This window comes from Athene noctua, chromosome 1 (assembly GCF_965140245.1).
Source record: "Athene noctua chromosome 1, bAthNoc1.hap1.1, whole genome shotgun sequence".
In the NCBI taxonomy this organism is placed as follows: Eukaryota; Metazoa; Chordata; class Aves; order Strigiformes; family Strigidae; genus Athene; species Athene noctua.
This window is the reverse complement of record NC_134037.1, coordinates 253,631,742-253,647,441: the sequence shown is the minus strand read 5'-3', so window position 1 is coordinate 253,647,441 and position 15,700 is coordinate 253,631,742. Positions and strand designations below refer to the sequence as shown.

The 15,700-nt window shown below is 37.2% G+C and overlaps 1 protein-coding gene across 1 annotated transcript in view; it reads left to right on the top strand.

Annotated features, from left to right (window-relative positions):
- Positions 1–15,700, top strand: part of DEUP1 (deuterosome assembly protein 1) — a 46,967-nt gene that overhangs the window by 19,642 nt on the left and 11,625 nt on the right. Inside the window, exons 6-11 of the mRNA XM_074901543.1 lie at positions 1,759–1,965; positions 8,615–8,760; positions 9,383–9,488; positions 11,037–11,237; positions 12,261–12,347; positions 14,759–14,958. Of these exons, the coding sequence (XP_074757644.1) occupies positions 1,759–1,965; positions 8,615–8,760; positions 9,383–9,488; positions 11,037–11,237; positions 12,261–12,347; positions 14,759–14,958 (947 nt within the window). The remainder of the gene's footprint in view (positions 1–1,758; positions 1,966–8,614; positions 8,761–9,382; positions 9,489–11,036; positions 11,238–12,260; positions 12,348–14,758; positions 14,959–15,700) is intronic.

Here is a 15,700-nt window from a genome sequence, read left to right as displayed (position 1 = left end):
AGCCTATTGATCTAGCATATTTTAATTCCCTCCAATCCAGAACAAAATATTTAATGATGTCTTGATGACATATCCTGCTCTAAAAAGTATTAGAAAATAACTTACAAATTAACTGGGCCACAAGACAGCTCAAAAATTAAGGGGAAGCCAGTTACGTTGCTGACTGGTAATCCCCTTTTCCACCGTTACTAAACTCATTGGATCTTAATGTAGTGAAACACTTTCTTAAGAATTCCTATAAGACTCTTTTCCATATCCAGAGTTTCCAAAGATGACAGTTAAGTTTTGGGTTTAGACGCTGAAAGCATTATATTATTACATCTATTGAACTTCCATACAAATGTGTTAAAAAAAGCAAGGCTCTGACTAGACAAAACTACTGACTGATGCACGTTGATTATATAGTTAGATAAATCAAAATATTCAAGGTGATCATCCACATTTTTCTACTGAGGCTTTCACTGCCATCACTTTTCTTTGAAGACAATTTTCTTCATAACTGTAACATAACGCTGACTACTAAACAGAAGTCTGATGGACTGTTACCCCTTAACTGTTTCAAAAGCATTATTTGGTCGTGTGTCTTTGTCTCAGATTCCTCTTTTGTGAACTCTTTGATTTCCAGATGGAGTCTTGCACTATATTTTTCACAGAATGCTTTGACATTTTGGTATGTCATAGCCCATAACTTAGATGTCAAGGGAACCTTAATTTATTATCTATAGAAATGAAACTTACTTGCAAATTTCTGCCTTTTTATTTGATATGCAGCCAGTGGTCAGTTCTACTTAGGTATTCAGCCAACACAAATTATGGGAACATAGTCAATGACATCAAAAGCTGTCTAAAGCATGCCTTTTTGCAGTCCTGGTCAATGAAATATGGTATTTGTAATCCTATTTATTTTTAATATACATTTCCTTGCTCAACTTGATCTCTGCACATGATATATCATTTCCAGGTTATATTTTGTTGTAATTTTTCAGGTAATTCTCAGTCTTCTGAAAGATTACTGCTGCTTGCTAATCTCCCAGTAGAGGGATCCATGTGGATAGTTTTTTAAACAGCAAAACCAGTTACCATAGTAATTATGCTTCTTCACAATGCCTCTGAATTCACAAATAGTGGCAATACCAATTTTTCTGAAGTTTTGGGTTTAGGATTTTAGTTAGTACAACAAACTGAGGGGAGTATGGAGCTCTGCAGAATGTGCAAATGATTCTTCCCCAGGTTTAAGGATAATGGTATCAAAGAAGCACAGTTCCTGTAGTAACTCAGCTGTTTATACATGAACTATCTAAAGCTAGCCCTCTAGTCAAAGGTTAATATGTATCCTGAGGCACACACACACACACACACACACAACTCCTACTAAGTTCAGTGAATCAGAGAAGAACATTTCTCTCAAATTATTTTTTATAGGTAACTGCTTTGAGTAGGTCATCATACTCACCTTTTTCACATTTGAGGCTAATTAACATTAAGTGCTAGGGAAATACACAGTAGAGAATAAAAATCCTTGAAAGAATTATATGCCCTTGAAAGTTTCTGAAACTTTTTTTTTAATAAGGAACATGAAACTAAAATAAAGGAAATATCCTTCAGAGAAGTAATGCAAACTGTTCCAATTGTGCCATCTTTTCTAAGCAAATCCTGGTGAAGATGCAAATAGCTTTATGATTTTAGTAGTAATGGTTTGGTCCTAGCAATTTACATATAATTATTGAATTTAATTTAAAATATTTTCTTATTTTATAGAAACAGACCCAGAATTATCAATTCCAAATAAGCAGTAAGAAACACCAAGAAGAGGTGACCTGTGGCCAAACTGAAGGTGAAAAGGATGATTTGTTTATTGAAAACCTAAAGGCAACTGTCAGTGAAATAGTAATAAACAAGAATAAACTAGAAGAGGAAAATCTGAAGCTCCGGGAGGATCTAAAAATGTATCAAAACCAGTGCCAGGTAGTAACCGTTTTTCATGATGACTGTGGGATTAATGTTGGAGAATTCACTGCTTAGGAGTATACTTTTAAAAGTTGTACTGAGATGCCTATATAAAAGATCTGTACATTGGGTATACTCTTTGCAGAAACACAAAATGAGATGTGAACAGTTTTTTGAGTAACACTTAAAGAGAAAACAAAAATATGTTTGATATGTAATAGTATATTTTATTCTTGTCAGATTATCTAGGGTTTTATAACTTTCCTATATCTGTACCATCTACAGACACTTAGCCTAGTTCACTTCTATATAAATGACTTCTATGAAATCTCTTTATCTGATTTACACCTTGTTGTACACTGTGCCATATAGCTAGTAAATAAGTATATAGAAAAGTGTATGGTATACTTTATTACTGATGAGAGAAGATTTTGCAGTCAATGAATTTTTAAGTTGCCAGGCATGTGAAGAACCATCAGTTTTTATCTTATCTCTAGTTTACCGGTTTTCAACGTAGCACTGATTTATGAAGACAGCCATTTGGGCCTCTTCTTCTGGTCATGATATATGAGTTCTGACAAGATTGAGATAATAGAAGATCTTTACAGCCTTTTTTTATTAGCTATGTTTGAAACAGATCAAGAATGAGATTTAAGTTGCTATTTTTTTCTGGTAACATATATAAATTATGCTTTTGCTTCTTTATTTAAGCACTTCAAGGTTCAGTTATATATTGAGTGGCCTATAGTAAATTCAACTCTTTCTGGAAAAACATAATCTATTACTGTTTATAGACAACCTTGCAGAGTTATAACTTCATATGCAATATACTTTATAGGAATTAATGTATATGTGGTGGAGATATAAATTTCAGGTGGTGTCAGAACAGCCAAGTTTGATGTTTATATATTTATCGTGTATAACGATATAAACATCACGTGTGATATTTATATATTTAATTTGCACATTAGTTCACTGAGTCATTTGCCTGTATCCACGTTACCGGTATGCAAGCAAAAACCTCTGGTTTGGGGCCTGTTAAGAAGGCTGCCATCAAAAGTAGTGACTAGAATACGGAGTGGAACAAATCATGGTGACTGGAACAGGTGGACAGATGCTGTACAACAGAGAAAGTACATCTTACTGTGCTGTAGCCTATCAGAAAATCTTCAAGCAAGAGGATTTTTGGAATCATGTGAATAGAATACATGAGCTGTAGGAAGCACTGACAACACTTTAAGTGGAAGTGGAGCTAGATGTACATAACATTATCAACTAAAGGGTAGAAAGTTGCAGAATAAATGCTGGTGGTGTGGAATTCTGCTGTGTTAGAAAAGCCACATTTGCAAATAGCTGCAAAGGGAAACACTGAGGTAAATTCAATGTATGGTGAAAACATGTTGCTTGGAGGAAATATTATTTTAGGAATATCTGTATGAGAAAGAAGGAAGTGCAAAGTCAGAAGAAGTAAGAAGGTTTGCCTGAAGGAGTGCTAGGTGGAGGATGGGAATAGTTGGACCTGATGTGTGGGTAAAGGAGGGAGAAGTAGATGGGAATCTTGGTGGGGAGAAGGCTGATAACAATGGCAGCAAGCCTAGTATTGTGCCTCATATATTTTATATGCATATGACCATTTCATGTCTGCCTCATTTCTCTCATACTATTAATTTGCAAGGAAACAGTGATAAAGTGAAATGTATGGAAGACCAATTTGTTGGCTCTACAGGAAATACAAAATTTAGAAGATCCAAATGGAGACTGCAGTCTATTTCTCGAATTATGAATTGTCTGACAAATGTAATTGCAGCCATACATGAGAGGCAGCCTCAAAACATCACACAAGAGGCTTGGTTCTTAGAAAGTCTGCATTAAGTCACCTGCTGGACACTATTTTACACAGAAATACAGCATATATTTTTATTTAAAAGGTTGAACAGTGTATTTGGTTTGTGTGGCAAGGTTTTAGTAGCGAGGGCGCTACAGGGGTGGCTTCTGTGAGAAGCTGCTAGAAACTTCACCCATGTCTGACAGAGCCAATGCCAACTGGCTCCAAGACGGACCCACCACTGGCCAAGGCTGAGCCCATCAGTGACAGTGGTAGCACCTCTGGGATAACGTATATAAGAAGGAAAAAACCCCGTGCAATTGCAACCAGAGAGAGAAGTGAGAATACGTGATAGAAACAACTCTGCAGCCCCCCAGGTCAGTGCAGGAGGAGGGGCAGGAGGTGCTCCAGGCCCAGAGCAGAGGTTCCCCTGCAGGCCGTGGGGCAGCCCATGGGGAGGCAGCTGTGCCCGGCACCCATGGAGCTCCACAGGGGAGCAGAGACCCACCTGCAGCCCAGGGAGGAGCCCACACCGGAGCAGGTGGGTGCCCGAAGGAGGCTGTGACCCCGTGGGGAGCCCACGCTGGAGCAGGCTCCTGGCAGGACCTGTGGCCCCGTGGAGAGAGGAGCCCACGCTGGAGCAGGTTTGCTGGCGGGACTGGTGACCCCGTGGGGGACCCACGCTGGAGCAGCCTGTGCCTGAAGGGCTGCACCCCCTGGGAGGGACCCACGCTGGAGCATTTAATGAGGAGCTGCAGCCTGTGGGACAAACTCATGGTGGAGAAGTTCATGGAGGACTGTCCCCCATGGGAGGGAGCCCACGCTGGAGCAGTGTCACAGTCCACTTGGTGGACTCATGATGGTTTGTTTGCTATGATCTGGAAAGTGCAAAATTAAGATGACCAACACCAAAGGGGATAGCAGTAATCAAACGGTGAAACTGTATTGTGTTGCCCATGAAGCGGCACGCGATACTTAGAGATGGGTGAAAGAAAGGAGAAAAGTAAAGTTTAGAGAGAGGAGGGAGAGAGGTTATAGCTTCCGCCACTGATCTCACGATGTACTAATGGTCCCGGGTCCAGCTGATGCTGCGTCGTCAATTGTTGTGGTCCTTGGTGGGGAAGCTTCCAGCTTTCATTGTCCATAAGTCATCCTTTCATGCTCAGTAACACACCTTGCTCCACCTCCGCCTCAGGGGTCTCCACCCTTCTCAAGTGAGGCCATCACACATGCGCAGCAGGGAGCGTCCAAGGCGTGGTCAGTCTTGGAGGGGGGCAGCCTTCAACCAGGAGGTGTGTTTTGTTATTATAATGAAGCAAAGTTCGTCTAAGGTTCCTGATTTCTTCATTGATGTTATGGCAACAGTTGCGATCCATCTTTTCTGACAGTGGCTATGCGGTTATCTCTAACAGCTCTGGCTAGGTCCAGGCACCAAACAATAGCACAGCACTCTTTGTAGTGCACGGCTCAGGCACTGCAGAACAGCCCAGCACTGCCTGCACCGCATGGTCGGTGCTCAGGAGAACAGAACAGCACTCGCTGTGCCACACAGTTCTGCATTCAGGAGCCATTGCACCACATTCCACTCCAGGGATCAGCAACTGTTCCAAGCAGGCCATTGTCAGGTACCTCACTGTCCATGTCCCTGATGACAATGTTGAGACAATGCTGATCTTCTGACCGACTCTTACAAGCACGGAAAGAGTGTGAGGAGTCCTCCGCTGAGGAGAAAGCGGTGGCAGAGACAATGTGCAATGAACTGACTGCTGTTTTGCTGATTAGGGATACCAATTAAACTCAGACACCAGCGTGAAAAGAGCAGGCATTTTTTACTTAAAATAACTAAATAATGTAATAGAATAATACAGAAAACATACAGTAAGAAAAGGCAGAACAGTGTGCTTAAACAAATAGGAAAATACTGTGTAATGCATCAAATAATTACTACACGAGAGAGAGAACAGTGATTAAGAAAGATCCCTCACCACTCGCACACGTTACCATCATCCAGCCCCGCAGTGGCTGGGCAGCCCCGGTTACAGCGAGGGTTTGGGGAGCCTGTCCCGGCAAGGGGGAAATCCTGCGTGTGCGTCCACCCATAGGTGAGGCTGCCAAAGTCGCTGTGAGCGGGCCCAGCCTTATACACCAGAGATCGACAGGCCAGAATAGCTGGGACCTTTGTTTTAAGCGGAAATATCTGGTTTCAGTCTCACATTAGATTCCCCCAGAGCCTGGCCAGGGCACAAGAGAGAAGCTAAGGGAGTTTCCCTGCTTATCTAATTGGAGTATACGCAAGACCTCACAGCAGGCCACAGGGTCAGACTATGGTCTCCACGACCCTGTTATTTTATCCACACACAAAGAAAGATAAATATACATTTAAGATAGCTACATTTTCCATACAGATTTCACTAATGATTACATACTGAGTTAGCAGTTTCGGTTCAGGGCCTGTTGCTCAGGCTTCAGTACTTCTACCTTTTACATCAGAATAGGTAACTTAGTAAAATACCTATTAACACAATGGTTATCAGTTATAAAATATACAGGATTCATCTCTAGGTCAGCTCTGGCTTGGGCCTATTGTCCAAGCCCTAGCACTTCAACTGCAACCCCCATTCCCCATCCCCTTGTGCCGCTCAGGTGGGGGCGGGCGGGGGAGGTAGAGAAATCAGGACTGAAGTTGAGACTAGGAAGAAGGGAGGTATTGGGGGAAGGTGTTTTAAGATTTAGGTTTTATTTGTCATTATCCTGCTCTGATTTGATTAGCAATAATTTAATTTCCCCGAGTTGAGTCTGTTATGCCTGTGATGGTAACTGATGAGGATCTCTCCCTGTCCTTATCTCAACCCATGAGCCTGTTGTTATACTTTTTTCTCCCCTGTCCAGTTGAAGAGGTGAGTGATAGAGCAGCTTTGGTGGGCAGCTGGCATCCAGCCAGGGTTAACCCACCACAAACACCTTTGAGTAGAATTAGAACAGGAGTTGCTCAGGAAATGTTTGAGATTTCCTTTTGATATCAAACATGGCAAGGTAGTTGAAGCAAAACTTTTCACAGAAGAGAGCATTTGGTAAATTTTTCAACTTGAAACAGACTTTTTAAAAAGTTTTATTTCATTAGATATTTTCTAAACAGAACCTAAAGTTTTCTGGTTCAAAATTAATTTTCATTTTGGTGTTTTAACTAGATGCAATAGATATTTCCTAAAATAATAAGTGGTACATATCTAGATGATTTTTTTAAAGTAATGTGTGAAACTCTTGACCTGAAGTTCTGTTTCAATTTTTATTGCGGCTGCTGCTGTGACTGCTGTTGTTCCTGCTATTATAATTCACAGAAGAAAATACAATTTATGTAAATATGTATGATGACTGCAGTCTGCCACAGATGATATGACTTCTACCACACATTTGTGCAGCATTCATTCTCCTTATCCACGCAGAATGAAATCAGAGGGGTAACTCTCCCCCAAATTCGTATATTATAAAATAATTGTGGCTATTTCTTGAATGTTGCAGTCATGAAGATGATCATAAGCAAGTCTTGCAGACCATTTTACCAGTTCATTAAGCTTTATTTGACTTCAGTATGCCCAGACTTGCATTTCAAAGTTTAAAAAAAGTGCTCTCAGCCTTAATTTAACAAAGGCTAAGATGAATTAATGTATATATGCAGCACCTATAAAAACGCAAAAGCGCTTCATATCTGTCTTCAGCAGGCCTTTCAGCCAGAGGAAAACCACAGGCTTCTTGGAAGGACGGTCATTCTCATATGAGGCTCTAAGGGAAATAAACCTTTGAAGTTCCTTGCTTGCAGTGTCTTTTCTGGATTCCAGTTGTCTTTTGAAAGTTTAAAGGCTTTATTTTTGCTTTTAAACAGGGAAACTATATTAAAATAAAATGAAGAAATTATGAAAAATATTAGTGGGTTTAGTGTAATAGTTTTAATGGCAAAGGATCAACATCCTTGGAAAATCCTTTTTCTTTAATCCGGAACATGCTTTTGGATCTTGGTGAGAAGCAATAAATATTCTCTGGATATTATTATTACAAGAATCTGATTATTATTGCTACTTTTGTTATTTGTGGGTTATATTTCCAAGTTCTCATCTTTAGTATATTTTCAGTATATTGTGGGGGGAATCCTGATTTTTTGAGGAATTGAGATTTTATGTTGCCAAATATAACACGTATCTTCAGGTTGGCTATCATATCAATCAGAAATTAAAGGTAAAATAGAGGCAAGATTTGTGGTTTCCCTAAGAATAATCTTTTTGTGATTGTTTAAGATTTTGTGATATTCATTTAAATAATGTGATTCAGCACAAAACTTACTTAAGCACTTCAGTCTAGATGTATCTGCTTCAAGCTTCCAGGCAATGTTTAATGAAGACATGCACCTTTCTATAGTCTTGTACTTTTCAAACTTACAAATTTGGAAATGCTGTTAGGAAAACAGAAAATGCAAGAGTACTTACAGCACTGGTTCCAGCATGTGAACATGTTCTAGGATACTGAACCTGCTGAAAAAAGCAGACTATGTATTTTAGATGTATTTAGTGCAATAAAGAACTTCTGAACGACGGTTCCTATGATAGTTTCGGGCAGATGCATTGGAACGTTGCAGAGCTAGAGAATATTCAGCATCTGATTTTTTAGGTGACATATCTGGAGAAAGGAACAAACATGAAATCAATGCCTTTTTCAGAAATTAAACTCAAAATAACAGCATCCTTTCATACAAGTTATACAGGTATCAAAAATTATGTGTTAAAATACAGCATTTTGAGCTACTACTGCCTCATTTTATTTAACTATATACATATTTGCTTGTTTCTTTAGAACATGGAGGCAGGCTTTTTGGAAATGAGAAGTGAGCTGCAGTCACGGGATGCTCTCTGGAGAAGGTTACAACTGGAATGCCAACAGTTGCATACAGAATTATTGAAACTCAGAGAGTATACTGATATGCAGGAAAATAAAATAAAGTATGTATGTTGAAGACAATATTTAAATTAACAAGTACTTCTGAGCTAGTAACTTTTCTTACATTTGATTTAAATTAAGTCTGTTTAAAAAGATACTCTGGATTCAAATGTCAGATTCTAAATTTTTGAATAAACATTTTCATTAGCAATTATCTATGCCAAGATTGCAGGCAATAGATGCAGGCTCTGTTAAAGGCTTTAATGATGCTTAGATCTTTACAAATCAATGCATTTCATTTATTTCTATTTATATGTTTACAGTGCCTTTCCTTCTCTCAGCATTAAAACACTTTGAAGGTACTGCAATTAAGATTCTCCCTAACGTCTTTTGAGTTAAATGTTCATCTTTTTATGGTTTATCTAATCTACCATAGCTATTTGAGATTATATGAAATACTAACCTACAAGAGATTTCAGGATTCTTTCTGCACACACTTGCATTGTCCTTAATCTCTAGATACTTTCCAAGATCAAACCTGGTTTAGGCCAAATCTTTAACTTGTTTGGGCTTTTTCATCAGCAAGTAGGTCTTTCACAGTTTTACACTGAGGAGAGGATACTGTAAGGTAAAGGTCATCAAATGTTCTGCTTGTTTCATGTTTTGTTTATTTCTTATTTAAAGACATCAATCATCTTGTGTACATCTTACTGAGCAACTAGAAAATAAAAGCACTGAGTTATTACTGTTGGCACAAAGTCAAGAACACCAACAAGAAGAGCTAAACAAGGTATTTCATATTGTTATGTATTTCCAGATCTTAGCTGCAATATGTGATTTTAAAAAGAGAGCAGAGTACTGACCTTGGGTATATTCATATGCAGGAGAAAGCAGGAGGATAAATTGTGGCTTTAGGAGAGTATGAAGTTTTCCTATATGGCTGCATTTCTGGAGGTAGTTGTATAGCTGTAAAACTGACACTCTGATTCTGTGCACTAACAACAGTTAGCTACTCCACTGAAATAATGAAAGAGACCACGCCTAAGCATCACTGTGATTCAGGTAAAACCTTGCAAGTAATAAACCCTCCAAGGCTATAAGTAGCTAATAAGCTATAGGAGGTAAGTAGTTTTCAGTGGTCTCAGGTGTAAGATATGCTAACAGATCAACTGATATGGGTCCCTGTGGCAGGTACCCACACAAGGTTAAGCTTCAGATTGGTCCTCTGCTGCACAGTGTAGGGCAGTGCTCTTTTGTTTGAACTATGCATCATCACATTGCATTGCACATTTCAGAAGTGCTGTGTGCAGGCAGTAGTGGCATGGCACTGTGGAGTGGCATATGGCTTGGCAGGCCAAAACACTTTGGGAGTAAAGGATGCTCAAAACTCTTACAGGCATGTTGTGGTTTCGCTGAGTAGCAATGTAAGCAGGAATATCTCTAATTGGATGCAGCTGACTTGGATGCAGCAAGTTTGGCATGATAGTCATGATCGAGCTCTTAGGTTTTTTACATCTACATCTATTTGTTTACAATTCTAGTATTTCTGTGTGGTTTGAATAAATAAAAATGAAATGCCATCTGTTCCTGATTGTGTACAGTACTGGGAGAAACTATTAAAATGGGTTCAAAGGTTGTTATGCTGTTTTTTTAGTTTTGTTTCTTACATAATAAAAAATCTGTCAATACTAAATTGTTGGTTATAGTAGAAAGATTATGAAAACAATCTTTGTGTTGATTCTTTGGAGAACTCTGAACAGGAGATAGTGCAGAAAGTTTGACCTTAAATTTTATATATAATAGCAGGAATAATTCTCATGAAGTAATTTACCATATCTACTCTTTATTTCTAACATAGTTTCTCCTTAAATAGTCTCTAAATTGATTTATTTATGTTGCTCCTAAGTTAATTTAGGCTGCATTAAACTTATTTCAAACCTAAATTAACTTAGGAGCAATATAAATAAATCATACTTAGCTTTATTGAATAGGTATTTCCTTGGATATTCTTTGCCATACATTCCAATTCTTAGAATTAACATTATTTTTATTACATTCTTTTAAAAATGTTAATTTAAATGCCTTATATTTTGTTCATTTCTAATACTAAATAGGCAAATGAAAGCACCAGAGAAGGGTTGAAAAAGATGTAAAAATAAATAAAACTATGTGCACTGACTCATGAAAGCATTTTATTATACAATCTCAAAAATCTCTGACTTGGTTAGAGGAGTTGGTGTCTTGGAAGCAACAGCAAAAAAAGCCACTGATAGGTAGCAAGTGATGCAATCATATTTATTGCACAACATTTTTTCATTTTGATACATATTTGCTACAGATAAGAAACCATGTTTATCAAGAGGAGGAGCAGTCCCATTGCTCTGAGCAGGAAAGAATGAAGACAGAAATCTCTGACCTGACAGAAGAGCTTCATCAGAAGGAGATCACTATAGCAACTATCATGGAGAAAGCTAGTCTTCTGGAAAGACAGTTAAAAATGGAGTTAGAGATAAAAGACAAATTGTTAGCAAAACAACAGGTATGCAAGCAGGCAAAAGCAGCCTAGATCATTTTACTCCACACTGTTGATAATGACATACATTATAGGTGAAAAAAGACATTACATTTCTTGCAGTAGTTTTCATCAGCAGTGCTGTAATATCTGTGAAGTATTACTAAAGCGGCCAAATTGATACTGGAACAAGAAAGCACTAGTAAATGTCAACTGTACCTCTAAATTACAATTCATTCAGACCATCAAATGTAGTTACAATTTTAACATACAAAAGATCTTCAAAACCTCCAGTTTGTTACTATTATATGTGCTCTATCATTAGAACCATTTATTAGATTACTTAGAACGTTTCCTGATTTTTCAGGGTTTTTTAAAGCTTTTTGAACAATGTTACAAATCTGCTTAGAAAATACCAGTAATTTCAAAGCTGAAAACTGTAAGATACTAGTGTTTTAATGGCAAATTTCAGTTTTAAGAACAAATATGTTCTCTTGATCACTTAGCTTTGTAAACGAAAAGAATGTTCATATTTAGAGGTTTCTGGGTATATCTGGGTTTTCTGAGAGGGTCACTGCATACTGAAAATTGTGATTAATGTAATACTATACTTTGGACAATAGAAAAGTTAGTGTTTGGGAAAATGAGAGACATCTTTACCGTGTGGCACTCACAGGCCATATTTGCTATCATATCACTAAAACAGTGGGTGTTGTTCCTAGGCTTCATGACTAGGATTTCATCCAGTTTCAGTGGCCTGCAAAATCTGTCCCTTAGTATCTTGTAACTACATGTGAACTCCCTTATTTTCCTAAGGGATTACTTCTTCCAAAAAGCTAAATAAATACAGAGTTATTGTATTTATATATCTTTTATAGATGGTTTAAGATTTCTTTCTGCTAAAGTATTGCTGTATTTTTAAAAAAATTATTATAGCTAGTTTCATAATTATGTATATTTTGTAAAATTAAACTTACAAATATCTATACACATTGTTATATCAAATTAACAGTAATATTCTTGTATTTAACTAAGAATTGAATCTTCTAGTTGTTGGATTTCCAATACAAAGTTATCAAATCTGGAAACACACATCTAAAAGAGATAATGGAAAACCAGGAGTGTAGAAGTTGCAGAGTAATTTTTTTTAATCTATGCAATATGCAGAACAGTTACTTATATTTAGAGTAAATGTGGATTGAGATCATGGCAGATTTAGAGATTTCTGGCTTGCGTAAAGATAAATAAGTAAAAATAAGGTGTGTAACAGAATCAAAACCAAGTGTTATTCACACACATTCTGAAGATGGGTATAGCTAGGAATAATTTTTACCTTAATTGTAGTAAACTAGAATTAAGCTAAATTTTTCAGTAACTGTCTAGACACTAAACAGTTTCTGGAGCCTATTTTCTGTAAGTGACATCACTTATTTCAGAAAATACTCATTTTTAAACAATCATTCTCACAGATAGAAAAATATGTCCATTTTTTACTGGTTTACCCCTTTGTTCATATGATAGTTAAATAACAGTGCAAACAACTGGCACATTTTGCCCCCACCCGGCTTATTTTCAGAGTTTAGTATTTATTTCTGTCCAACCAGAGGATATTTATAGTTTAATTCATAAAAAGTGTGCCATAATATCTTGTAGAACTATAGTTTATATGGATATAATAAACATTACATATGCTGCCTTCCACAAAAAGCTTCAGAACATTCCCTGCTTACAGAACATCTGCAGTCATTGTATCTATCACTAGAACAACCACTGGAAAGTTACTTGTAAATATTGTTGTAAATACATCTTTGGGGGATTTGTAGCCTGTTAATTGTCTTACTGTGGACTGGTAAATGCATAAAAGAATGTCACTTTCTTCCACACCCTTAAAATCACATATATGTCTATCAGTGATGCATTACCTATACATACATATACACTATTAAGGATATATGTGTATATATGATATATTATTGTGGAAACATAGATGGATGTGTGCATGCATGTCTAGCTCTTCTCTACAGTGATATTCTTCATGAAGATTGAGAAGAGCTGTCTGACATGCACACCAAGGTCACTACACATGTTTGTGCATTTTTGGACTTAATAATTCTTTCCTACTTTACTAGTGTATTGTGAGAATCTAAATATTAAAGATTGTGAGATATTTGATACTAAGATTGCAGGGACTGGACAGATTTTTACGAATGTGTTTGTACAGCGCTACACAGACCCCTCAAACTAGTGCCAGCCTCAGTCAGTATTGTGTAATGCATCAGCAGGCAGGGTTACCTGTTTAGATTTCCAAAACAAGGTAGTTGTGCCAGCTCAGTTTTGGGGTTCATGCCATTACAGCTGTATTGCCGATTCTAGAGCTATTAGTGGTAGGGTAACATAGCACTCTCCTTCTTCCTCTGTTCTGCAACTCCGCTCCACTTGGGAGACATAACTGAGACCCTGTCACCCATCCTCGAACAAGATATTAAATTTTTTTATAATTTCTGGCACTTCCATGCCGGCTTGGCTCATAAGTTTCCCCTAAAACTAGCAAAGCAAGGCAAGATTTATAGGGAGAGATAGCATCAGACCAGTTATTGCAAGGGATAGACAAGCTTTCAGGTGCAGGACCCCAACTGTGCTAACAGTGTACTAAGATATGAAAGTACAACTTAATAAAATGTATGTGTTTTTAGTCTTTTATGTGTAATCTGATAAATCTTTTGAGAATTTTCTGTTGATGACAGTATAGTGTTATTTATATATATTTACACAATGCCATGGCAGAATTCTGCAGAGTAGTTCCAAATTAACTACCTGAGGTGTTCAGCATAGGCTTTATGGAATAAGTGATAGGACAAAAAAGGAATGGGGTATCCTGGCTAGTCAGCTTCCAGAGCTAATCTCCATCTTCTCCTCTTGATATCCTAGTGGATGGGCCTCTTTAGCCCCGCTCACAGTGCATGTGTTGCTTGCACTTTCAGTATTTTGACTTGTATACCATGTGGGCTAACCCAACTGAGAAGCAAGGTTTAGTAACACGGATGAAGAGCACTGTGCTAATGTGGCTTTACTGCTTCTGAAACTGAAGGTGACTGTATCTAGACACAGATATTAAATTCTGCCTGTAGACATACCCTGTATCTAGTATAGTAATGAACTTATATAATTTTTCTTGTTATTTTTGGTGGAATTGTTACCGGAGGGAGCAATACAGTCTGCAGCTATAGCTGTTATTGTTGCTTTTATGTCGTAAGTTTTACAAAGCAAGCAATGAATTTACAACAATAATATTTTGAATGCATGTGTGTTGAGAAATTTTAATTTGTTTTATTGTGTTATAGAGGCTATTATCCCTTCTTTTCCATTTATCTACAGTGCTGTGTTTTTCTGGAGGCAATTCTCTTGGTTTGCTATAAGTGCTGCATGATTATATATGGTAGTTAAGTTTTCTTTAGCATAGAACATTGTTTTGTGTTTGTTAAAAATACTAACATCCATTTATTGTGGAAGAAATAAGTATTTAATGATGGTTTTATCTCCTTTCACAGAGTATAGATTTATCTAACAAAGAACATGGAAATTTCACAGCTTCCATTCACAAACTAGAACATGAAAATATAAGAGTACAAAACAGTCATGTTAAACTACAAAATGACACAGAAACATCGATACGGGGTCTCCTAGATACATATGGAGAAACAAAGCACAGCTACCAAACCCATTCAAAGATGCAAGAAAAGGAAGAGAGGTAATATTTATACTGTACACATATATGAAACTTCCTGTAATTTTTTTGGAAGCATCTAACTGGGCCGAACTGTTAAGCTTTTTTTTCTGTTTCTATTAATTCAGAACTCCCACCAACATAAATATCAGACCTAGTTAGTATATTTGTAAAAATTTCCAACATTTTTCTGAATGGCTAACTGCATTTGGCAATAAATGAAGTCCCAGAAATATTTGATCATTATTTTAATATTTGTCACATGAAAGAACCTTAAAAACTTCTTCTGTGCTGCTTAAGTTATTCTTAGTTCCAGGTTTTGCAAAACAGTAAAGAATGTATTTTTACTGCCAAAGAAAATCAAGACAAGGAAAGTATATAAAAACTTACATGAGAGGTAAACTGCTCCACAGGAGGTTATCTTAATAAGCAGTTTGAACTACAACCCCTGCTGAAAAGCTTTGTGTCCTGCCAGTTTCATTTGTTAAAAGTTTCATTAAATGTATTTTAATGTCTTGTCTAGTTTTGGTGTTCTTGGGTGACCTGATTTTTAAAAGAAACATAATTTCAGATGCCCTGAATAGATCATTACTACAATAAACATCTTGTTAGGGAAAAATAATGAAACTTAAGAATACTCAAACTCATAGTAAACATTGTAGTGAAGCCTTCCTTCTTATTTCCCTGTATTCAGTGAAGAACTGAATTACCTTCAAACATGTTATAATCATGGCGTTGCAGTAATAAAAGAAAATTAAACTCCCTG